Source organism: Marasmius oreades, chromosome 3 (genome assembly GCF_018924745.1).
Source record: "Marasmius oreades isolate 03SP1 chromosome 3, whole genome shotgun sequence".
NCBI classification, from domain to species: Eukaryota; Fungi; Basidiomycota; class Agaricomycetes; order Agaricales; family Marasmiaceae; genus Marasmius; species Marasmius oreades.
This window is the reverse complement of record NC_057325.1, coordinates 3,468,673-3,491,166: the sequence shown is the minus strand read 5'-3', so window position 1 is coordinate 3,491,166 and position 22,494 is coordinate 3,468,673. Positions and strand designations below refer to the sequence as shown.

General features: G+C 47.4%; 12 protein-coding genes across 12 annotated transcripts; 4 read left to right on the top strand and 8 right to left on the bottom strand.

Moving 5' to 3' along the window:
• Nucleotides 1-31: 31 nt before the first annotated feature.
• Nucleotides 32-1,243, bottom strand: E1B28_006513 (uncharacterized protein; the record flags this gene model as incomplete). Its single annotated transcript, XM_043151190.1, has 4 exons — nucleotides 32-358; nucleotides 414-568; nucleotides 633-789; nucleotides 851-1,243. 4 exons carry the CDS (start codon nucleotides 1,241-1,243, stop codon nucleotides 32-34), a joined length of 1,032 nt encoding a protein of 343 aa, XP_043012283.1.
• A 126-nt stretch (nucleotides 1,244-1,369) lies between these two features.
• On the bottom strand, nucleotides 1,370-2,194 carry E1B28_006512 (uncharacterized protein; the record flags this gene model as incomplete). The annotated part of the gene is made up of 3 exons (XM_043151189.1): nucleotides 1,370-1,670; nucleotides 1,728-2,130; nucleotides 2,188-2,194. The coding sequence occupies 3 exons, from the start codon at nucleotides 2,192-2,194 to the stop codon at nucleotides 1,370-1,372; spliced, it is 711 nt and encodes a 236-aa protein (XP_043012282.1).
• A 432-nt stretch (nucleotides 2,195-2,626) lies between these two features.
• Nucleotides 2,627-4,504, bottom strand: E1B28_006511 (uncharacterized protein; the record flags this gene model as incomplete). Its single annotated transcript, XM_043151188.1, has 7 exons — nucleotides 2,627-2,780; nucleotides 2,834-3,017; nucleotides 3,081-3,570; nucleotides 3,619-3,788; nucleotides 3,840-4,306; nucleotides 4,358-4,402; nucleotides 4,452-4,504. The coding sequence occupies 7 exons, from the start codon at nucleotides 4,502-4,504 to the stop codon at nucleotides 2,627-2,629; spliced, it is 1,563 nt and encodes a 520-aa protein (XP_043012281.1).
• A 188-nt stretch (nucleotides 4,505-4,692) lies between these two features.
• On the bottom strand, nucleotides 4,693-7,997 carry E1B28_006510 (uncharacterized protein; the record flags this gene model as incomplete). Its single annotated transcript, XM_043151187.1, has 8 exons — nucleotides 4,693-5,268; nucleotides 5,322-5,597; nucleotides 5,653-5,746; nucleotides 5,797-5,912; nucleotides 5,966-6,780; nucleotides 6,836-7,539; nucleotides 7,592-7,706; nucleotides 7,757-7,997. The coding sequence occupies 8 exons, from the start codon at nucleotides 7,995-7,997 to the stop codon at nucleotides 4,693-4,695; spliced, it is 2,937 nt and encodes a 978-aa protein (XP_043012280.1).
• Nucleotides 7,998-8,086: 89 nt separating this feature from the next.
• On the top strand, nucleotides 8,087-10,931 carry E1B28_006509 (uncharacterized protein; the record flags this gene model as incomplete). Its single annotated transcript, XM_043151186.1, has 13 exons — nucleotides 8,087-8,146; nucleotides 8,202-8,232; nucleotides 8,288-8,397; nucleotides 8,447-8,567; nucleotides 8,618-8,797; nucleotides 8,848-8,931; nucleotides 8,984-9,068; nucleotides 9,123-9,288; nucleotides 9,345-9,464; nucleotides 9,520-9,926; nucleotides 9,978-10,184; nucleotides 10,249-10,324; nucleotides 10,377-10,931. Exons 1-13 carry the CDS (start codon nucleotides 8,111-8,113, stop codon nucleotides 10,929-10,931), a joined length of 2,178 nt encoding a protein of 725 aa, XP_043012279.1. The 5' UTR covers nucleotides 8,087-8,110.
• A 124-nt stretch (nucleotides 10,932-11,055) lies between these two features.
• E1B28_006508 (uncharacterized protein) lies at nucleotides 11,056-12,499 on the bottom strand (the record flags this gene model as incomplete). The annotated part of the gene is made up of 4 exons (XM_043151185.1): nucleotides 11,956-12,499; nucleotides 11,801-11,903; nucleotides 11,608-11,739; nucleotides 11,056-11,545 (listed from the first exon to the last, which is right to left on the bottom strand). Exons 1-4 carry the CDS (start codon nucleotides 12,008-12,010, stop codon nucleotides 11,056-11,058), a joined length of 780 nt encoding a protein of 259 aa, XP_043012278.1. The 5' UTR covers nucleotides 12,011-12,499.
• A 382-nt stretch (nucleotides 12,500-12,881) lies between these two features.
• E1B28_006507 (uncharacterized protein) lies at nucleotides 12,882-14,366 on the top strand (the record flags this gene model as incomplete). The annotated part of the gene is made up of 1 exon (XM_043151184.1): nucleotides 12,882-14,366. One exon carries the CDS (start codon nucleotides 12,882-12,884, stop codon nucleotides 14,364-14,366), a length of 1,485 nt encoding a protein of 494 aa, XP_043012277.1.
• Nucleotides 14,367-14,772: 406 nt separating this feature from the next.
• On the bottom strand, nucleotides 14,773-16,738 carry E1B28_006506 (uncharacterized protein; the record flags this gene model as incomplete). The annotated part of the gene is made up of 7 exons (XM_043151183.1): nucleotides 14,773-15,136; nucleotides 15,195-15,334; nucleotides 15,392-15,591; nucleotides 15,703-15,779; nucleotides 15,868-15,906; nucleotides 15,964-16,044; nucleotides 16,176-16,738. The coding sequence occupies 7 exons, from the start codon at nucleotides 16,736-16,738 to the stop codon at nucleotides 14,773-14,775; spliced, it is 1,464 nt and encodes a 487-aa protein (XP_043012276.1).
• Nucleotides 16,739-17,154: 416 nt separating this feature from the next.
• On the bottom strand, nucleotides 17,155-18,327 carry E1B28_006505 (uncharacterized protein; the record flags this gene model as incomplete). The annotated part of the gene is made up of 5 exons (XM_043151182.1): nucleotides 17,155-17,449; nucleotides 17,502-17,582; nucleotides 17,641-17,738; nucleotides 17,857-17,997; nucleotides 18,061-18,327. The coding sequence occupies 5 exons, from the start codon at nucleotides 18,325-18,327 to the stop codon at nucleotides 17,155-17,157; spliced, it is 882 nt and encodes a 293-aa protein (XP_043012275.1).
• A 968-nt stretch (nucleotides 18,328-19,295) lies between these two features.
• On the top strand, nucleotides 19,296-20,196 carry RLP24 (ATPase-activating ribosome biosynthesis protein). The gene is made up of 6 exons (XM_043151181.1): nucleotides 19,296-19,377; nucleotides 19,437-19,488; nucleotides 19,544-19,561; nucleotides 19,624-19,696; nucleotides 19,754-19,890; nucleotides 19,945-20,196. The coding sequence occupies exons 1-6, from the start codon at nucleotides 19,326-19,328 to the stop codon at nucleotides 20,141-20,143; spliced, it is 531 nt and encodes a 176-aa protein (XP_043012274.1). The 5' UTR covers nucleotides 19,296-19,325; the 3' UTR covers nucleotides 20,144-20,196.
• Nucleotides 20,197-20,404: 208 nt separating this feature from the next.
• E1B28_006503 (uncharacterized protein) lies at nucleotides 20,405-21,606 on the bottom strand (the record flags this gene model as incomplete). The annotated part of the gene is made up of 6 exons (XM_043151180.1): nucleotides 21,354-21,606; nucleotides 21,167-21,298; nucleotides 21,056-21,115; nucleotides 20,965-20,999; nucleotides 20,843-20,914; nucleotides 20,405-20,789 (listed from the first exon to the last, which is right to left on the bottom strand). Exons 1-6 carry the CDS (start codon nucleotides 21,432-21,434, stop codon nucleotides 20,405-20,407), a joined length of 765 nt encoding a protein of 254 aa, XP_043012273.1. The 5' UTR covers nucleotides 21,435-21,606.
• Nucleotides 21,607-21,693: 87 nt separating this feature from the next.
• On the top strand, nucleotides 21,694-22,476 carry E1B28_006502 (uncharacterized protein; the record flags this gene model as incomplete). The annotated part of the gene is made up of 2 exons (XM_043151179.1): nucleotides 21,694-21,770; nucleotides 21,819-22,476. The coding sequence occupies 2 exons, from the start codon at nucleotides 21,694-21,696 to the stop codon at nucleotides 22,474-22,476; spliced, it is 735 nt and encodes a 244-aa protein (XP_043012272.1).
• Between the last annotated feature and the right edge of the window lie 18 nt (nucleotides 22,477-22,494).

The window sequence follows — 22,494 nt, the reverse complement described above, 5'->3', positions numbered from 1 at the left end:
TATACACGTATGTACTCGAGTCGCGAAGCACCTAAGTTCCTGGTTTGCGATCTCTTATTTTACTTCGAGCGACTTCATCTCGTAACATTTCACCCTCCTTCCTCCATTGATTCTTTTCATACGCATCGTGCGTCTCTCTTTCATCGATCCATCTTTCCTGAACATCTCGCACATCACTCACAGGACCTTGCAGCTGACCTGCAGCACTAGAAAATAGTGCGTACGTGTTGGGGCGAGCGGATGCGCCATCGGGTTCGTCTACGGTTCCTGGAGGCACTTGAGAACCTGCTGGGGGTACAAAGACATACCCTGTCGCTCGATCGATAGCTCGTGTAAGATGTAGCATGGAATTTTTGTCCTATCCGTGAGGTCTCTTAGCTTTTAAGAATAGGCAAAAGGCGGCCTTGACTTGCCTCCACAGCAAGTGTCTCGAAGCCGACGAGGCCATAATCCTCGATTAAAGAGATGATCGCCATATTGAGAGCAGCGAATCGAGGTGAAGATTGTGTTAAAGTGTTTTCCAGATAGGATAGGTCTTGAACCTCAGTATAGAAGTCGAGATTGAAGTCTGCATTGCGGAGAATCACATGAGCTACTCCTCGAAGAATGTCGCTGCAAGCAGATGAGCGCACCTAATTCTCCGTACTGCTTTAATAGGTCTATCTTCGAGAGAACATTGATGTGAGGTAATTCCAAATGTAACATCGTCCTCAGTGAAAGTAATAAGACTGAAATGTATTTTGAAGCGTCCGTCACATAATGTGCATCACAAAGATGAACCGCAGCGAGCTAACGATAAATCTTTTTCAATGAGCTTACGGGCTTATCGAACAGTAGAAAGCACACTCACCCGGAAACCGCTCTTCGTTAGTTTTTCGACAATTCTCTTGACACTTTCGTGGTTTGTGCTCAGTTCAACTTGACCAGGAAGATCGAAAAGCACATAAGCATCCGGTCCTAGCTCCTTCAACCTGTCCTCTAACCAGTCCTGGTTCACCTCCAGATACTCTAGACAATATAACATCCCCCCGTTGGGACCCAAACCATGTTCTTCCATAACATCCTTGAGAGTGACTAAAGACGATATGTCGATTGCGCACGGGTAGGGTATCGTTTCATTTGCTGGGTCGAGATTGACAACAGAAATAGGACGATTTAGAGCAGTGAAAAGTTGATGCTTTCCGTAACAGTATGTGGATTTTCCACTGCCTGGTGAGCCACAGATGAGTTCGCCAAATGGCATAGTTGTAGGTGCTTGTAGGTGATCGTAATGGTTTCTGACCGAGACGTGTGAAGTTATGCTTGATCGCCAGACTCAAGATTCAAGTGGAAGTACAAGTGTAAATTTTCAGCTATACTAACAATAAATTTATCTCTGCACCGGTAACTTGACCCACAGAAGGCGGTAGGCCAAAACAGACGCTGCAGACAAGATTCCGAGCGGCGGGAACCAGGTTAACCTCCAAGTCCAGCCGGTCTCTGTGCGCAACCGCTGAACTACAGATGACAACCCCTCTTCCAAATCCTTGAGAGTACCATCATTCACGACTACATAATTTGCATAGTCCAACTTTTCGTGGATCGGCAGCTGAGAGTTGATTCGCGACATGGCGTCCTCTTTGGAAGACTGGTCTCGATTCATCAATCGCTCTATCTGGATATCTGGTGGGCTGGTATCGGAAAGCTCGATTAGAGAAACTAAGGACACAAAACGAGGGAGAACGCACGTATAAACCAATATGACTCCCCAAACATATCTCCAAATCTTGCTCTCAATAAGTAGCGGCACATCCAACACACAAATGCTCTCCCCTCTCAACCAGCACTTTACAACCCCACAAAACATTGCCCATCTCACAGCTGGGTGGATTATCGCATTCAGCTGCTTTCTTTTCTTCTCATCATTGAAGATGATTGATCCAAGCTTCTTGCGGTCGAGAGCGCCAGATCCGTCTGTCAGCAATACTTCTGGGCCAAATGTTTGAACGATACGACGAAGCGCAGATGTCCCAGGTTCGACAACTTTACGTGCAAGAATATCCGCATCGATGACCGGCATTTGGTATTTGGTTTGAAGAAGGGAAGATACGGTGGACTTCCCGGTCGCAATTCCGCCAGTTAGGCCAATTACTGGTGATTTGACAGCAGTAAGACAAAGGGGACAGATAGCACCGACAGTTTGCTAACCTATCATTATTCTTTCGTAGAAGGAATTGTCGGGTGGTATGGCTTCGCTATTTAGTGGGTCATGGTGCGGAAAGAACGTTATACTGCCGGTGACCCGCAGCCCGGTGAATTCCCAGTGTAAACTGGCATGTATGCTCTCGTCATGGCTGCCGTCAAATACATAACTTGGTTGTTATAATAGCACGTCTATCCCCATCCTTCTGCTGCCGAAGTGGCGAAAAATTAACATCAAACTTCCTTGAAGCTTCAGACTTTCAGGAGCAGCAACCTTACAAAGTCCACAAAAGGTCGATGTCAGCAACGCCAGAGTTTCCGATGGCCATGAGCACGATTGCCAGCGAGTCTCGGAAACGTCAACTCTATACAGCAGACATATCACAGACGTACATGGAGTTCGGGGACATAATCCTCTCACTCTCTAAATTTACTATCCTGCCCATCACATCGTTCCGGTCCATGAGTCGATTAAATCGATAATACAGTACCCATTGATAGGCTCATATTGCTTCGTGATCATCTTGATAGCCTCCTGAGCTACAAGACCACCCAAGAACGCTGCTGAGTTCGGAAGATCGGCGGTTGGTGCACGGACACTGGTGAAGAGATGGTCAGTAGCGAAGCAACAAAGACAAACGAGTGGACGTACAGTTCACCAATGGCATTAGAAAAAACATCAGGTAGCTCTGTTCCCGGTGGAAGAAGTGCAAGGGCCTCCTCTGTCAGTGTCTCTGCGGTTGGGGGTTTCCCTTGGTGTTTCATAGTCACAGAGCGTAAAGCAGAGAGAGCAAGATGCGTAGAGATTTCTTTAGGGTAGATTGGTAACTTATCGGCTGAGTTGAAGGAAAGCTTCAGTTTAATACGGCGGCCACTTAGCACGGAAGGTAAAAACCAACCTAGTGCGGACGGATTTGAATCCAGGTCACTCCACTTCTTACCCTTCAGTAACCTTAATCCATGCGCGTTCTTCACGAAAGTATCAACCAGATCATTCGGAACGGGTACTTGTAAGAAGGACTTGAAGGACTCTTTCTCTTCTGTTGATCGAGCCTTATACAGCTTTTGAAGATGAATGTAGCTTTCCGTGCTGGCCTTCATGTCCGGAAGCGAACTGGTGAGGGGGAGCACGTACGGAGATTGGGCCGCGAACCGCTTAAGAGCATAGAGGAGGTGGAAGAAGTGGGGAGAATCGGATGTAAGGGATTCAAGTGCGGGTTCGTTGAAAAGTGCAGCGATCTCGTGGGGAACTGTTGTTTCTGTCCAACACCGATAAGCTAGAGCTTCAGCCTCGTCAAAGTTTTCTTCATCTATCTTCTTTTTCATAGCGAGTATAGTAGCCTTAAATGCCTTCTTCTCTTCGGAAGTCTTGGGCGCTTTGCCGTCATGCTGTGACAGGAGATGAGCGAAGAAATTGAAGATTCAAGGGCAGCGTACCTCCCTCCTCCATTTGTCAAGTAATTGCACCAAGATAATCACGTACGGAACGTGTCCGTGGTCGGTCGAGTCCAACTGGCTGAAGTCCAAACCTGTAGCGTAATCGTACAAAGCTGGGAATGCCTTGTCGATTCGTAAGGACGGAGCAGTTTCCGTATGACTCTCAATGACTGTAGTATGTGTCAGAGAGCGTACACGCTCAATTCAACTGTATAACCTACTGGGATGCTGGTGGAATTGAATCGAAAACTCTGCAAGGAAACCGGCGGAGTTCACGACTATCAGAGGGGGGTTCAAGGGATCAGACCATAACAGCGTCGAAAGTCTATCGAGTAAGGTTGGGTGAAGATTGTGTGCGATCACCAGGGTGAAACTGGTTATGAATGACGGATCGTTCTCTAGTATCTCTGCGATGTCGCGTTGGTCTGCTTTACCCTCGACGCTCTCATTCAGCTCTAGAAGTAGTCTGACCGTCTCCTCTGCACGCGATCTGCCAATGCTCGATGGTCCTTCGAGGAAAAAGTTGTTCCCAGCGTCTTGAGGGGTAACTTTGGTGTGATCTACAATCGTAAAGTGGCCGATCCCAGGGAGGACAAGATTCTTGAGAATGGAGGTGGAGGTAGCTGATCCAGGAATGACGAGAATGCGTGAACTTTCGAGCGCTGACTGTCCACTGGCAGCCCAGAGACTGTAGAGCGCTGTGAACCACTATTGAAGCTGCAAAGATACCGAATCTCACCGAAGCTGACGATCATATCTCCTAGTTTTGTGGTCAGGTTGTCCTCTGAAATCTTCATCAGGATTGATGTATAGGATCATCCTCCGTTACTCACTCGACGGTGACAGCTGTAGTGGCAGAATCAAGAGTTTGCGAGTCCTCTTTCATGATATTGAAATGTTCGTGTTCAGACTGGAGTGGGCGTGATCAAGTTGAAAACGCAGTGACGGAGTACTTTTAGCAGATTGACGCAACCATGCAGTTTAACTTACAAACAAGCCCATTCTACAATAAACGCTAACGCTGAATGGGCACAACATACAGCACGAAAGCATTTCAAGAATACAGATACTTAATCAACCATCAATTTTCCGAATCATCCTCTTGTCCCTTTCACCAACAACCTTGACCAAACCCTCGTTTTCCAAACTCTTAACCACCTCCCCGAATTCCGCAGCGTCTACCTTCACGCTACTCTGCGACCCCAGAGTCTTAATCACATCTGCCCACCTTAGCCCCCTGCTACCAGCACTCGAATTCAAGATATTCAGCACTTCCTTCCTCATATCCTCCCTCAACTTGAGCTGTCCTTGTCCAGTGCCAGTACTGAGCAAACTCATGTCAATCTTGCCGGTTCGAGGATCCATCGCACTGGTCCTGATAGCGTCACGCATCAAGCGGTTCGCCTCCTTAACATCCTCTAGTTCAACAAATTCCGAGAACTTCATACGGGCATGAGCTTCGGCAAGTCGAATCATACTCTCTAGTTGACGTGTCGTCGCAGTGATGCGCTTCTCGCCAGCCCGAGGGTCGTCACCCATCCTCCGCATCTCGACGTAACACCTGATGAGCTCACCATGTGCAGCTTCAGTGATGACGGGGTGGATATGTGCTCGAGCGTAATCAATGTACGCTGATAGTTCTTCAATAGGCTGCGACAAAAAACGTGAGTCCATATCTCATTGCAAAGCTAATAAAACTATACCAAGATCTCCGCTGAGTTCCCGGTAGGAGTATCTTCTAGATACAGGCCAACGAGATGTTGGGCTAGTCGGCGATCCAATGATTCGTCGACCTGATCGAGAACCAGATAGAGGAGGTCGAAACGCGAAATGAGCGTCGGGGGTAGGTCGATATTCCTTGTAATAGGAAGATCTGGGTCGTACTTCGAACCGACGGGATTTGCTGCTGCAAGGATTGACGTGCGTGCATTGAGTGTGGTGATGATTCCAGCTTTAGCAACGGAGACTGTTTGTTGTTCCTGGAGTTCTGAATCAGTACTTGTACGTAGAACTTGGGCTCGAAAAATCCTTTACCATAACTTCGTGCAAGACGCTTCTAGTTGCATCAGACATCTTGTCAAATTCGTCAATGCAACAAACACCACCGTCACTCAGGACGAGAGCGCCACTACGAAAGTCAACAATCGGAACAACACCAGCACCATTTTGAACAATCACCTTTCCAAAACTAACTGCTTCGTGTCGGGATCACGGGTAACATAGGCGGTCAAACCAACGGCAGATGATCCTTTTCCAGACGTATAAACACCTCTGGGTGCGATCTTATGGACATACTAGAAGGCCAGGTTACTTGAAATTCAAACAAAAGAGACGCAGGTCCACTTACTTGTAATATTTGTGATTTACTTGTACCAGGATCGCCGACGAGAAGAATATTGATATCACCACGATAGCGTGGTCCGCCTCCACCTCCGCCTCGAGAGATGTTTTTGCTCGTGCCACCGAAAAGCTGCAAAAGAATTCCCTTCTTCACGTCGTCCATCTCCCAAATCGATGGAGCGAGAGATCTCGCTAGCAGCTCGTAGATATCGGGCCGCTGACTTAAGTTTTTGAGCTTCTCCTCTAGCTCAGCTTGTCGATGAATTCCATCTTTCCGATTGTCATCTGCTTCAGCATCTCCGACACCACCGACACCAGGAATACGGTCCCCTCCGGCCGGTCTTGTTGACCTATCTGCACCGAGAGCGCCACTCACACCGATTTTGATGTGAACGACGTCGATATAAATCTTGAATAAGCTTTTTAGCGTTCGTTGTCTCGGATTAACCCTGACTGGCATCGTTCTAAAGATACCGGTCACCGCAAGTCTGTCACCAGGTTTCGCGACATCAACGAGGTCGTCGTATACGCTGAGCGAAACGGTATGTGGAGTTTGACCATCAGGGACAGAATCTGGTGTTTCTTGTAGTCGAATGACTTGTCGATCGGCATATGTAGAACGATTATGGATAAGTGACATCGAGCCCAGAGTACGACAGACATCGCGAGGGCACCGTGCAGGTTCGTTGATCTTTCCGCGCTCAATCTCTACCTGTAGAGTATGGGAACAGGCAAGGCATCGGAAGAACGCGTGTTGCATCTCAGGAATGATGGGAGTACCACGAATGACGAGACCCTTGATACACACTAGTTTGTCTGTGTCTAAGTCACGATACTGGTCAGAGAGAAGAGCTCATATGTTTCGAGATAAACATACCTGTAGGGTTGAGCTCCCGCATGTTAATTGGAGTGACGCCAAATGGACGAACCCTATAGCTGCTGTTCATGATCGTACCAATCTCATCATCACCATCACCCCCCTCCATGCCATCCAGCCCTGCCTGCTGGTCTTGTTCAGCAATCTCCAGCATGAGATCTTTTAGGACCATATCCATCATGGGAATCACGTCTTGCGGGTACTTTAACAAGTGGCCATGCAGTTTCCTGGTGGGCGGGTACGCTAAAATATTCACGACATCAAGATTCAAGTTAGTCTCCCCCGTCTGTCTCATACGACGTAGATAACTTTCGTATAAAAGCTCCTCGCTTTCGTCAAGAGAGTACGCGCGCGTAGGACGACCTTGTTCACGTTCGTGGGCAACTCGGTACTTGGGTTTGAATCCCATGAGGAAATCACGGAACAAGCGCATTATATCATGGATATTGATCATGGTTCCCCAAATCGCCCTAATTTCGTCTGGTTCATCGGTCTCTTCAGGTGCTGCGGAAAGAAGGGGGGCTGCGGAAGAGGGGGGGATGTCGAGACCGCCAAGATGAGTGCCGTCTGAATTCATGGCTGCGTCGGATCTGCGGGCGTCGTAGTCTTTGCGTCGGATTTGATGTAGTCGGCTACTACTTGGTGCGAATGAGGGATTGATATCGCCTCGTCTTTTGCTGGGTGATGCCGGTGTGGAAGGGCTCCTACAACCGTTTATTAGGGAGACAGATACAAAGAAATACGCGGGACGCGCACGGAACAGTCTTCGATTCTGCATTAGGCCCAGATAAGCTGAAGAGGGTAGATCGCGCTCTGGGTGTTTTTGCGGGAGATGAACTGGGGAAGGCCATGGGAGATGAGCTTCCAGACGCTATAACAAGTATCATTAGCGATGCCGCCGTCGTAAGTGGAATTGCTTACGACTAAACAGAGGCATTCTCTTCGGGGTACTCAAGCCCACAGCCCTTCGAGCTGCCACATTTCTGAGCGGTGAACTCGGTGCAGGATCGCCCCTGCGCGAACGAGGTGTTCCAGCAGATGTAGAAGGTGTTCCAGCTAGGAAAAGAGGTTCTGAGACTTCATCTGCGCTATTATGGTTCTCTTCATCTTGCATCTGAACATCATCAGATGAAGGGAAATCGAGAGCAGGAGGGGATGACATGATGGTGGTAAAAGAAACGGAAAACGCGTCGCGTCACAAAGAGTCACCCGTCACGATCGCGTTTGTTGAGGTTTGTTGGACGTCACGCCGGGTTACGCCTTCCTCTAACCACTATGTCCTCCAATGTCAAGTTCGATGATTTGACACAGGTAGCAAAGCCAGTTCTTCAGAATCTTTTGATAAACCCAGTTTGATGGAAATTAGCCAATATTTTTCATTCCGCACAGCGAGCCAGGTGAGAACAGTTTGAAGGCAAGTCCAATTACGGTCTGGTACTAAGATGACCTTAGAAGGCGAACAAGAAGATGACTCATTCTACGAGAGCGACCTAGTCGAGGGAGAGGATCTCAGATGGGACGCATACCGAGCTGCCTGGTCGAAATGTCTCAATCGTGTGCAAGTGAGTGGAACCTCAGATTTTGCTTGGCCTGAAAGTGAATGCAACGCAGGATATAATCAAGACTATATATGAGCCTGTTATTGCCAATGTTGTCCAAAGCGTCTCAAATACCTACGAAACCGACTTCACTGGTCTACCGTATCCGGAGCTCCCCGTAATTGCGCTCACAAGTGAACCACTTTCGCACAATATCCTTCCATTGAACTTAACTTCTCCTTAGGCCCATCTCCCTTTCCTACATTCATTCAACAAGTCATTGAACGACTGAATATACGAAACAAGAGACAGAAACCGAATTGTTACGTTACACACCTTTTCCCTGCAGAATGCACCAATATGGTCGGTACAATGAAGGCCCTCATCACTGGTTTCACAAATCAAGGATTCACTCGCTCAAAAGGTCTTTTTTTTGGTTTGGCTGCGGTTTCATTCGGCTCAGTTTGCGCACAGGCTTCAGAAGTACGGGACGCACTCTTGCTGCATACGATATTAAAGTCCTGGAAACATGGTACCGGGACTTGGTCGAAGATCCGAGTGAGTCAGCCTCCAGTACAAGGTCAAGGGACTTGCTAACCCTATCATTCAGAAAAACGAACACAGCTTATCGTGATACTCCACGATTTTGAACAGTTCGACTCTTCCATCATACAAGATCTTACTTATATTTGCAGGTGAGATATGGACATTTTTCAGCGGAAATCGACTCAGATAAATCTACGAATAAGTCAACAATCACGCACATTACCACTTGTGTTCATCCTTTGTATTTCCTCTCCGTTTTCCCCAACATACCTGCATACTTCGTACCCCCACTCGACACTTGCCCTTCTTCACATTCAACAATATCTCATTCCGTCTGGCCACGCAATATTGGAGGCAGTTATCCTCGACGTGAGCTGCGCTATCCCTCCTAAAGCCAACTGGTGTCTCATATCACGTACAATCAGACTTTCGCAAACCTGCATTATGATCCTACCCTTTTCCTTGGTCCTGTCATGCTGGAGGCTATCATTGATCAATTCGTGCGTTACGATTCATCCGCAGACTCGCTGATGAAATCTCTCCAAGTATGTTTTGCCGTCCTGAATATCCATTATCCACCTAAACATTGCAATGTTCAAGCTTGCCCATCTCAAGCACTTTTCTATTAATTCTCTTACCCTCCTCCACCATCACACTCCTTCACACGAAGTCTTCCGGAGCCCTTCCTCTTTTCCCTTTTTGGACTCCCTCCTCTCCCGTCTCCATGGACTAGAAGATGAAGACGAAGACCTTGATTGGCAAACGAAGTCTATTCGCGACGTGATAAGAGCTGTCGACACTGCTAGATCTGATTTTTATGCGCAAACCAGACGGGTCCGGTTAGCTTTTGGCTTGATGCGCTCCATTCAAGAGTTTTTGGAGGAGAATGGGTACAAAGGGCTGGACCTGGAAGTTGGGGGGGACCTCCCCAAGTACATCAGGATATATCTCAAGGTATTGAGGGGACGAGTCGTGAAGGATATCAATGACATCACGAGATACCTTCGGTGAGCGCTTGAGTTGAAGAGTTGAAGCGGTTTTTGACTCACCTTGTGCAGACTTCTCAATCCGCAACAAGCATCGGCTTTTATGACACGACTGAGAACTTTTCTTCAGTCTTTACCCGACAATGTGGACGTCGCTGAAGCTGTGGCAGACGCTGAAGAGCTTATGGATGAGCACGTTACTGATGACTTATTCACTGACGAGGAGGGTTTGAAGGAAATTATTGACAAAGCTGCTTTGTGGCTGTCCAAATATCTGAAGTATGATCCCTTCATTCATGTGGAATGAGACCAGGTTTGAGCTTCCGTATTACCTTCTTGACAGAAAGTGGACTGGACGGCTGAACGAACGGACTCTTTGGGAGATATGGTACACCGGAGACGCGCCATTTCCATCTGAGGTAAGTTTTTGATTTCCTTCAAACCCCAAACATTGATCACATCTATGTAAAGACAATCAACCCTTCTGTGCGCGCTTCAATAATGTCGGGCCTCCTGCGCCCGAACGAATTCGTTTCATCAAACGAGGACGGAGACCAACCTGAGTTTGAGTTATGGGAGTGTCCTGACACGAGTATCCTTTTTCATCGTTACCTGGAGAGCGGGAAGATGATCAACGTGTACGACTGGTTCGAGTCTTTCCATGTCGTGTTGGAGACCCAGCGAAAGAAACTTGAGGAGAAAAGGATGGCTGCTGCATTCGAAGAGCGGAGAAGAGCCACGACAATGCCGATACCGCTTAGAACGCCTCGCAAACACAACTCTCCAAAGAAATATGGAACATCAAAGAAGGCTAACGACAAGACGCCTTCTCGACGGAGAGGAAAGGAGGCAGAGGGACTGGTTCCTCCACCACCAGTAAAAGAAGTGGATGAAGAAGGATGGGATATGCAAGTCCAAGCGAGGTTTATCAGGGCGTTGCATGAACTCGATTACATGGGTTTTATTAAACACACAAAGAGAAAGCAGGACTCGGTGCTTCGTACGATATTTGATGTTTCTGGCTAGCGGTCTAATTTTGTGGAAAGGAATACCTACAGTCGAGACAAAGTAGAGGAAAGTCAACGTTATTATGGCAATCACTAGTAATAGCTTAAAGTTATGGCGGGAAAAAATGATAGCTTCTCAATCATCATCTCTTCCGTTTCGTACCCTTACTCCTCTCCAAGACGTCCTCTTTCCTCTCATGTACACGCTCCAGGAATTCCACCTTTTCGAGATACCCACCTCCCCTACGATTTGCTTCAAGCTCATCTTTCAATCCAGGTTCTTGCTGTAATCCAACATGGGACCGCCAGACCATGGCGGACTTCTCTAAAATGGTGATTTTCTTGGGCGTTGAGGATGAAGGGAGGGATGCGAGCGTTGTTCTGCTCTTCCGCGGACCTGGCCGTTTTGCAATGGACGTAGGATTTGAGGTCAAAGCATTAGGTTGAGCGACGGGCTCTGGAGTGTTTGCTGGTATGGTCCTAGGAAGAACAGAACTTCCAGACGGTTCTGAGGAATCATGTACAGGAGACCGGCAGTTTGGAGCGGATTCTTCCAGCTTGTGCTCATCGGGTGGCGACCAACGAGGCCACTTCTTCGCATCAATAGAATCTTCAGGTACTTCGACAACTTCACTGTAATTAATACGCGATAAGTAAAAGGGAACCACTTCGAGGGGGAATGAAGGTCAACGTACACGACTTCCTCCCCGGCAAAAAGATGTCTTCTCTCAATCTTAACCCACTTCTTCGAGACAACCTCCGCAGGCGATACCGAGGAATTCGTGGCCAGCGAGTCTTGAAAACTCTTCCATGCATTCTCTCGAGCACTGGGATCATTTGGAGATAATTGAGAAGAACAAGTCAGGATTATTGAACCCACCTACTTACAGGTTTCTTGCTTCTTCGTCTTCTTCAGCTGAAGGTGATTTTGAGGTGACTTTGGCGCATTTAAATTCTAGTTCATCCTCTTCATCGGAAGATGAAGATTCGGCTACCGTTCAACCAAATTAGAGAGTCAAAAAGACAATAGAAATGGTACTGACGATCATCGATAGGAGGAACGTAGTCCTTGTCGTCATCGGAGTCGGATTCAGGCATACTGGACCTATAGATAAGAGGTGTCGACAAGACAAGTCGCGAAGTCACAGATGTCGTGACTACGCCGGGAAGTTCAAACGTTCATCGACATCTCTCCAATTGTTCACCAATTCCGGCGATTTTCTTCTCACCGAATGACCTTCTCTTACTTAGTCTCAAACCAGAAGAAGTTGAAGAGCACGGTCGGAATGTCTTCTGGCCATGGACGATACAGCACGGGTCCAGCGCGCAGGCTGGGTCCAGCTTGAAGAGATACGGCCGAAAAACTTTCGAGGGATGGACTGAAATATCTGTAGGGCGAGACGTGCATTTCTGAGAGGTGAATCCTCGTTTATTACGGGGTTTTTGACTCTTTCTTCTCCAATCTACATAATTTACTGTCCTGTCATGGTTCTGGTCTTCCAGTCCATCTTCCTTGACGCAAAGCTCATAAGATACAACGGTTCTGGCTTTACGCACTTAACCCGACTCAAAATATTGTCTCACCACGATGGCCGGGAAAAGGCTCTCAAAAAGACCTCCGGTGCATGCGTTCGCTGCACTTGAACCCCCTTCTTGGCCAAGATGTACTGAAAAATTGTTGAAATAGTCGTAGACTGCGGCAGGATCATAGGTGAGATAGGTTCTAGATGGGGGGGTCCTCTCCGTGATCCAGATTAATGTGTTTTAACCTCTGCGTACTCTACCAAATACCAGACAAGATGATGTTGAAATACGGGCTAAAACACGAAAAGATAACTGCAAGACCTAGAATATGCTGTAAGGACGGAGATGAGCGTGACTTGGGAAGATTGGTCCGTGTAGGTCCACCACACGGTGTCCATCAGCGTGGTACCAGTTACGTAAATTCAGTCCTCCAACTTGAACCACGATGTCGAACACAAAACTGTGCAGAATTCTCGCAGAATTTCTTGCCTCCAGCAAACGCAGTTACCTCTCTGCGATACGTTCGGCTTCTGAGGCTTCGAAAAATAAGTGGACAGTTGTTATGGGCAATGAGTCTGGTGATCTTGACACCATCGCATGCGCTATTGCCTACGCATACCACCAAACTCATCATCTTCGCAAACCCACTATACCTCTCATTAGAACGCATCCGAGCGACCTCAAATTACGTGCAGAAAATATCTATGCTCTAGCCTTGGCTGGTGTCGATGATCCGGAGACCCAGCTGCTATTACTCTCCGATATTCCCAAAGACAAATGGTCCCAACGCGAGTTTTCCTTAGTAGATCATAACAAACTGGGATCCGAATTCAACTCCAGTGGTACAGATGGGAAGGAAAGTCGAGTTGTAGCCGTCATCGATCATCACGAAGACGAGGGTCTTTATACAGACACCGCCGAACCACGGCTAGTTTCGCCGACGGGCAGTTGTGCATCTCACGTCGTGGCGTACATTCTCCATAATTCACCTCCTGACTGTGACATCTCTACTTCAATACCGCCTGAAATATCCACACTTCTCCTCAGTGCCATTCTCATCGACACCAGCATGAAACCTGTATATGGCGGCGGTAAAGCTACAGAACTGGACCTCCATGTAGCAGCTTTATTGGCCCCTCATGCAATATTTCCCGATGAGATATCCGACAGTGACATTGCGTTAATGACCACTGCCTTATCGGAGGTCAAGCAAGTGACATCTGCACTGCTTCCACTATCAACCTCCCAATCGCCATCACCTTCCCCGACCTCGGAAATTATACTTCAATCTTTGCGCGCGTCGTCTCCCATTCGAGCCTTATTAGACAATCTCGTTTCCAAAAAGTTGGACGTATCTCACCTGAACGTTCCCGAACTATTGAGGCGGGACTATAAAGAATACGATCACACCGTCGCAATCTCCAGTGATGATAAAGGGGAGAAAGTCCAAATCAAAGTAGGGTTATCCACCGTCCCAGTTCGGTTAGCGAAATGGGCTGGAACTAGTGCGAGCGAAGAGGGCAATATCGATCTCCTCTTACAGGATGGCGCTACTTACATGAAGGAGCGTGGGCTTTCCGTCTTGGGAGTTCTCACTACTTTTCGGAAAGAGAAACGAAAGAATGGTGCCAAGGGAAAGAAAGCGAGGGAGATGGCTTGGCTTATTCGAACTGATCTTCCCTCTTCTTCAGCTGTGAACGTTTTGGCTCAACGTATCTTTACGGGCCTGGAAGCAAACGACGAGTTATCGGTTAAACCGCACAAGCAGTTCAAACAGTTCACGAAACCATCCTCCAAATCTCATTCCGATGATACAAGCCTTCACGCACGGCACAATGGCCTTATTGTGAGAGTGTACAAACAAAGGAATGCCAATGCGACACGGAAGGCGACTGCACCTATCCTGCGACAAATTTTAGAGGATGCCTGAATACATCAATTCATGCAAGTCATGATCTACTCGATCTTCGTACGTTTGGACTTCAGACATTAATTATCAGCATGGCCAAAGGGGGCTCGTACCACGCAGCGAAAGGCGGTTTATTTTGAAAAATCTGGCACGAAAGCTGACTTTTACAATTAAGACACCGCTACGGATATTTGAGAATATCATCTATTGCTATCATCTACAAGGGTTGGCTGAGCACTTTGAATCCTACAGTATAAGTTACTTGAATATGTAACGGAGAGGCTATCTGAATATAATACACCCTACACCCTACGGCCCTCAAGAATGAGAAAAGTCAAAGAAGTTGAGCATAATATAATGTCATGGGAGAGTCAATAAGGTAGGCCCCAAGAAATTAGTAGAGAAAAAGAGAAAAAGAAAGCATTACTTATATCTTCGCCTTGAGAGGAGAGGCAGAAGTCATATTCGGATTTGGCTCTATCGGTCTTCCCGCCGGATCGAATCCCTTCGCTGCCTCCTTCTTTTCCGCAACCTCCTCTTCACTAACAACCCTACCCCCAACCTCCCTCTCGACCTCCTTCGCTACCTCTGCAAGCCATATCCGCGGTGGACCTTTCTTGAGTTTCTTCCCATTTGTAGTAGACGAGCCCACAAAAGAAGGAATGTCTCTCCCAATCAAGCTAACAAACACGCCTTGATTGAGGACAGGATACGATCCGACTTGAATCCCGTCCGCTTTGAGCCGGGCTTGGAGCGATGTCAAATACGGAGCGATCATGGATTCAGGACGTCTACATCCAAATGAGGACTCTGGTTCTCAGACGCGTCTGAAGCTCAACGGCGACTTACTCTGTGAAGATTTGAATTCTAAGTGGTCTCTCACTAGGTGGAAGCAGAGGCAGATAATCCGTCAACCCATCGAGCATCTTCTGGAACAAGGCGGGTATTCCAGGAAACACGCATAGCTTGCCTTCCAAGCGGACAACCGGCTGTTCCGTCAATGTGATAAATTGATCTGGGAATCGAATTTAGAAAAAGGTACGCACCACCCAGATATCCCTTCCAATAAAGATAACTTCCGCCTTTTCAGGGAACAATGCCATTCTCTTTGTAGCATCTCTCTGTTCAGCATCCATGGAAGCCATCCAAGCCCGGTTCTTGTTCATTTCATTCATGCGTCTTAATGTCTCCTCATGATGTTGAAGATTTTGATTGAAGGCTCTTGCAAGGGACGCATATGTGATATCTATACAATACGGATGAGTATGTAACGTCATCGGGATTAAAATTTTGGGGATAGTGCGGGGTAATCGAAAAATGTGGGGAAAAGGGGTTTAGGGTTGACAAGTTCTCGTACCGTCATGGGTAGGCCCTATCCCACCCGTGGTGACCACAAAGTCATACTGCTCGACCAAACGCCTGCTGGCAGCAATGCTGTTGTGGAAATAGTTGAAGGTGATATGAGAATAGGTTCCGGAAATGTTAAATGATTGGGTAGATGCTGCAGTTTTAGGACACATACATCTCAGCTTCATCATCGGGAATGACCTCCACGCGTTTCCTGAAGTTGGAAAATGAATAATCGAAACTGAAAAAGAGATTGAAAGAAAAGGCGCACAGGTCGATTCCGAAGTCAAAACAATATTTTGCAAAATAATGCGAATTTTTCTCCATCGTCTTCCCATTCAATATCTCATCCCTGACAGACGTTTATCATCATTAGTAAAACTGATAGTCAAGACAAACACCGTCGATATTCCCAGCAGATTTCACATGGACCAATGGAAAGCCTGACGGGCGAAAAAACCGCATAATGAAAGAAACACTCACCCAATCACAAGACACGCAGCGGTTCTAATCGGTTTTGTTTTCTCAAGCAAAGTTTTGGGTACAGGAGTGACCTCAAACCCTGTATGCGCCAATTTATTCGTCGTAGTAGAAGCTCCACGCCTGAATTCCTCAGCGACCCCAATCCTGCGAATGTTTGACGCAGATCCATATCCGCTTCCAACTGGCGTTGCTACTGCGGTTACGTTTCCTCTCGTACTCGTGCTCTTGCCCATTGCAGTGCTGTTACTCAGACTTCGATGCCCTGGATAAATTGGCATCGTAGGTGGGTCGCTGGTCGACGAGGAAAGTGGCATGACAGCTATGAAGTGACTTCTGTTCTGGATTTTTGTTATGTGAGGTGTAGGTGTATGAGGGGGGTTTTGAGTTCGACTAAGGCCTGTATGGAATCTAGATGTAGAGCTCGGATTGGAACTCGAAGACGAAGTAGAACTGAAGCATTCGCTTGGCCTTGGAACAGTCTGGTATAATGTAGAGAGACGGGCACTGGGATACTTCAAGAGGCGTGTTGTCGCTGTAGCCGTTACCGATGATTTCCCAGGCATGGTTTGAGGAAGAGCCACGACGTGCGGGATACGGAGAAAGAAAAAAGGGTGATCTGAAGAGTCCTTGGTTAAGAACCTTGAAGGTCGGACATAAAATGCGGTGTATTCTTGGAACACCTCGGAGGAGTGAGTGTGACATTTTTACTGCAGGCGGGGAGAGAGTGGAAATATTCCCGGTCACACGACTAGTGATATGCGGTCAATTACGGTTTATGGATCAGCCCAAGAACGGCCTACGTATACTATGGGCTATGGTATAAACCCAACGAATGAATGAAATAGCTCTATATCCTAGCAAGTAGTGAATAAATGATGGAACTATAGGTCGGTTGAGGGCAATGAATAAGCTGAGCGCATAAAGAAAAACGAAAAGAGAAAATCATGAATACAAATGAACCGGACGCAAACCGCTAATTCTAAAGGAGGAGGGCACCGGCGGCCACGCCAACGAAGACTCCCGTCCATGGCTTGAGTCCGCTCATAGATGAGGCGCGGGTCCCCGGGCTCGCAGCATTGCTTTGGGTACTCGAGGCAGCAGCATTGTTCGGCTTAGTCGGACTATTAGTTGAGGTCGGACTATTGGTTGAGGAGGCCGAGCGTGACAATGAAGTGGTTGGTGTCGTTGGTGGTCCGCCACCAATAGGATTGGCTTTTTCCCCATCGACTTGTGCCTGTACTGCCGCAGAAAATTTGCCGTTCATGTCGGTCAATCTGGAAAAAAAGTTGTTCAGGATCCCGTAAAGCAAAAGAAGGGGAAGCGTACTCGAATTTGGCTGAGAAGGCTAAAGCAGGGAACTGGGGGTTCTTGGGGTCCTTCAGCGCGAGCGATTCAATGCGAATGAAGCTGGGAAAGATTTGCGTTTTAGCCTGAAGTCATCTCGTAAGTGCCTTTTCTAACGTACTAGAAATTTCCGTTGGGGCCAATGGAAGAGTCGGGAGTGAATTCTATGTTCTTGATAGTCGAAACATCAACACTAGCCGTAATCTCCTGTAGTTGCGTCTGGAGAAGTATAAAGTAAGTCATTCATTCATGGAAAGAAGGTGAAGTGAGGCGAGAGAACTTCATAAAGCAAGACAATAGAGCGACCATTCGTAAACGATCGTTACGAACGACTTACTTGTTGATTCACATTTCCCGTATAAATCGACACCTTGGATTTTCCCCAATCGACCAACGAGGGTTTGTCGGGCGAGTCCATCCAGGTTATGGTGGCCTTCTTAGCGGCGCTGAACTTCGTACCGTCAGTGGGCGACGTTATCTGTCAGGGTTCAAATACACAGCTCAGTGACATAAAAAACTGTCGTAAACAGATTCAACTCACGAAAACCGTGGCAAAAGCAAATGAAGTGAGGGAAGCAAGAATAGCGGATTTGAAGAACATCTTTGCGATAAAAGGAGGCTGTAGAGTTCGTCTCGGACGAAAACGTAGATTGACGATAATGAGCGCGTGGATTAAAAGAGAGTGTGAAGAGATTCTGGGGAATCGTAAAACTTTGCTGGCAGTAAGGCCGTGCGGAAAATCTGCAGTGCTGCGACTTGATGGTAGTCGGGGACAGAGATGGAAAGCAGTAACATCATGCAGGGTCATGATTAAGTTCCCAAGAATATCATAGCACGTGGATTTCCAGGAACCTCCAACTTCTCGTGGGTGAATTGAACATATTGACACCCGTGATCTATCTTCGCTACCAATTTCTTGTCCAGGGACGACACAGATCTAGAGGAAAGTGCAATCAATTGAGAACCAATCATGCGTTTGGGAAGCCATGCGTCACATCTAGAGGAATTTGCTGAAGGAGCTTCTGCAAGTCGATCAATGTCACTTTCCCAAGCTGGAACTTGGCCAGCAGGTCCATAGATTGTCAGAAATATGTAGTCGGATCACTTGTTCGGTCTGTGGTTGAAACCAAGTTGGGACTCGCAGAATCTGCAGGTTGAGAAATTTCAAATTTATCGTTCGAAGTTCCGTCGCTGGATGAGAGTACGTGTTTCATGTTCATGGGGCCGAACACTCGCCGAAAACCTCCTTGCACAGATACATAAAACACAGGGCAACATGCGTATTTCAGCGATAACGGCGTTTACCAGAATGTCGTCAGTCAACGCCTGTACGAAACGAGTTCAAGCTTCCAACAGCTTCCTTTGGTACGAAGCCGAATTAAACTTGTCGAGAACCAACTTGTGTGGAGACAAACTACGGCGGGCTGTTATCCGTGCCTGTAGACTGAGACGGAACATGCGTGAAGATTCAACCCGTTCGGTGGCTCAGAAGAAAGCCTAGCACTTACAAAGAAGCTGTCAGATTCCAACACTACTCCATTCCAATGCTGTTCCCTTCGGGTTCCTGCTCAGCAAAACGTTTCAAAATTCGATCCAGGGTGAAGGCATTGCATTGATCAGGAGGCGCGTAAGTTGTTCGCAAGTCTTGTTGATTGTGTGTATTTCATCGAGATTTCGGCCGACCAGTGTTTTACGGTGTTGGCGGGGGAGCAACGCTCCGTCACGCTTCTGTGATTAGGATGTGACTCACCTCATTTCCGATTACGGCATATCCAAGAAATTTATTAACGTTCACCCTTCACGACTATGCGGATTGAAAAGTGCTACTTCTGCTCGACTAATGTCTACCCAGGGCACGGTGTGTTATATAATCCCGTTCTTAAGCACAAAACGTCTCTTTACACGTCTGCCTCACAGGATCTGCGTTCGTCAGAAACGATGCAAAGGTTTTCAGATTTTGCACGTCCAAGTGAGTGATACTTTTACAATCTCTAGTCTTCTTCATTCACATCTTTTCCATCCAGATGTCACAAAAATTTCAAGTAAGATCAATCCGAGCGAGTGTTTCCGGTCATCCTTGTCTCATACACCGGGTATAATCCAGAATGAAACGCAATCCTCGAAAAGTGAGATGGACAAAAGCGTTTAGAAAGGCGGCAGGTAAAGAAATGACCATTGTACGTTCCATACCCTTTTCTCTCATGATCGACTTTTGACTCCCGACGATCTCACAGGACTCCACCATCGACTTTGAGAAACGAAGAAATGTACCTGTCCGTTATGATCGTGAGTTGGTGCAGACGACTATTCAAGCCATGAAGAGAATTGGGGAGATCAAACGCAAGAGAGAACATGCCTTTTGGAAGAACAGGTACGCTCGCACTACTTCATCCATATATACCTTTCCACCAACACTGCGTCACAGGATGGCAGCCAGCCGCGAAAAGCAACGTGCTCATCGCAAGAAAACTCTCGAAGCTGCCAAATCTTCCTCTACAAAACTTGTGGAGCCAATGGACATTGCAGAATCTACCAAAGTCAAGGAGAAAATCAAGGTCCCGGCGAAGTCACGGAGTGCTCTGATACAAGGAGAAGGACGTTCCATGACTATGGACATGGATTGAATTTACACGACTGTACATAATATACATCCAGACACTGCCGTTACTCACTTGTATTGGTACCTCTCCGGATGATGGTGCATCAAGATGACATGAATCACGCACGAAAATCAGAATCAAACGATCAAGATGGTCTTATAATGTAAATGCATAAAGATAACGGTCCAAGTCACACTCAACAGATCAGTATGCGACTTGCATATTCGGAGGCAAAAAGCAGTGCGATGGTATACAACGGGAAGGTAGCGCGAAAGGGAGAGTAGATCAGAGCAGAAAGCATAAGGAGAGGACGGATAACGTGACCAATAAGGATACCAGCTGGCGGGTGTCTGCAAAGGCGCCGTTCGAAGACTGACTGGGTCTCAAATTACCTGTAGTGGTATTAGTTCCGGACCCGGCGGAATGTGATTGGGAGGGCAATGTCGGTGTTGCAGGGGATTTCGTCATAGTAGAGAATCGCGACGTGGTTGCTGATCCCGCCTCAGTTGATGTATCTAGCGGTAGTAAAGACGTCGAGAGGGTACCGACAGTAACGGTCGACAAGGATGAAGTTTGAGCCTCAGTTGAGGCGGTGAGGGAGGAAGGTATCTCTAGAGGTGATGTAGCAGAATCCAGAGGGGCAGAGAAGGATCCGGTCATCCGGTCAAGTCTGTGTGTTTGCGTGAATCGAGACTGAAGATCGGGATGCAAAAAGATACGCACTTGAAAGATGGTGTGAAGCTCAAGTACGATGTTCCATTTTGTTTGAAAATGGTAGAGGAGAAGGCGATGTAACTGAAGGTTGCGTCAATACTGTTCAGGGATAAACTACGATGTAAGCTTACTAGGTATCCGAATCGGGGCCTGCCTCTGGCGTGGGCTGGGTGAAGCTCAGTCAGCGTCGCTAGAGAAAGTCAAATGAACAACAGAGCTTACCGTGAACTTGAAAGATTGGACTTCAGACACATCGACAGCGGGAATGTTTTGAACCAATTGCTGGGGTTATATCAGAACCTGCAATCGATCTCACTGATTGAACACACGCACCTGGGTCCCAGTGTATAAACCAATCGTGGTCACACCGATACTCGACAACAAAGGTCGTGTACCATCATCGAGCCATTCTACAATACATTCCTCGCCGCCGTGACAAGTATCGCCTTGGCGAGGCTTGATTACCTATTGAGCGAATGTTATACCTCATGCTTTCCTGCAGATAACTTTGAACACTCACATATAAAGAGGCTTGTACGGATACAATAGCTTCCAGTGCTACTAATAACGCCAAAGCCAGGGCCAAAAAGGAGAGGTGCATTCCGTGATTAATTTTCAGTTGAGTAAACGAGAGTGGTCGGTGGAAAGGAAGGTCTTGCTTGTTAATTCAAAAGGGCGAGAACGAGTACATTCAAGGCCAACTCTTTCCGTCTGTAAAGAAGTTGTAGCGGGTGGTCAAAGCTTGATGGAATTCGTAAAATATTCGTCGCAACGGTCGTCTTGAGATCATCTTCCCACGCCTCACGAAGTTGAAAAGTCGCGGTGACGTGACTTCTGCGACGGGTCATGACAATCGAAGTATGATTACCGTCTACGATGTTGGACCTTCTTATTTTCCCGAGCACCTTGGTGGCTCCTACCAGACGCGAAAGGTCATGTAAGTTTTGTCGTTTATATCCCCTCCAAGTATCGACTTCAAATCTAGTTTTTCGCTCAATTACAAAAAGCTCCCGTTCAAAGTCTCCATTCTCGCTGTGAACGAGATTGAACGGACCGCAAAATCCATCGGCGCACCTCCAACCACGACTAATCCGGACGGTTCACCCAAATACACCTCTCCATTCATTCAAGACTCTTCCACTGGGATATCTATCTCTGATTCGCTCTTGATTGCGGAATACCTGGACAAAGCGTACCCACTGACGCCGAAACTCGTCCCCGAAGGGACTCTGGTTCTACAAGCCGTCTTCGCCGACACCGTTACCGCAAAGGCCAACGCCCTAACAAGTGTTTTTGTCCCCAAGTTTCCGGAATGGTTCGCCCCCGAGTTCTTGGCTGAGATTGAGAAGGTAATGGGGCCACCTAAGCTGCTCTCACAGGAGGAAACGAGGGAGGTATGGGCCAATGGGAAGAAGAGTTTTGATGAGCTCTTGGGCGCTTATGAAGGCGCTGGAGCGGGAACGTTCGTGATGGGGGGTGATAACCCTGTTTTTGCGGATTTGGCATTGGCGGCAATGATTTCGAACGTGAAGATTATGTTTGGGAATGAGAGTGAGGAGTGGAAGAACGTGAGTGGCTGGGTTGGGGGTAGGTTGGGGAAGGTGGTAGAGGAGACCCTGAAGTACGAGAGAATAATCGGATGAGCTACAATCGCAGCGCTC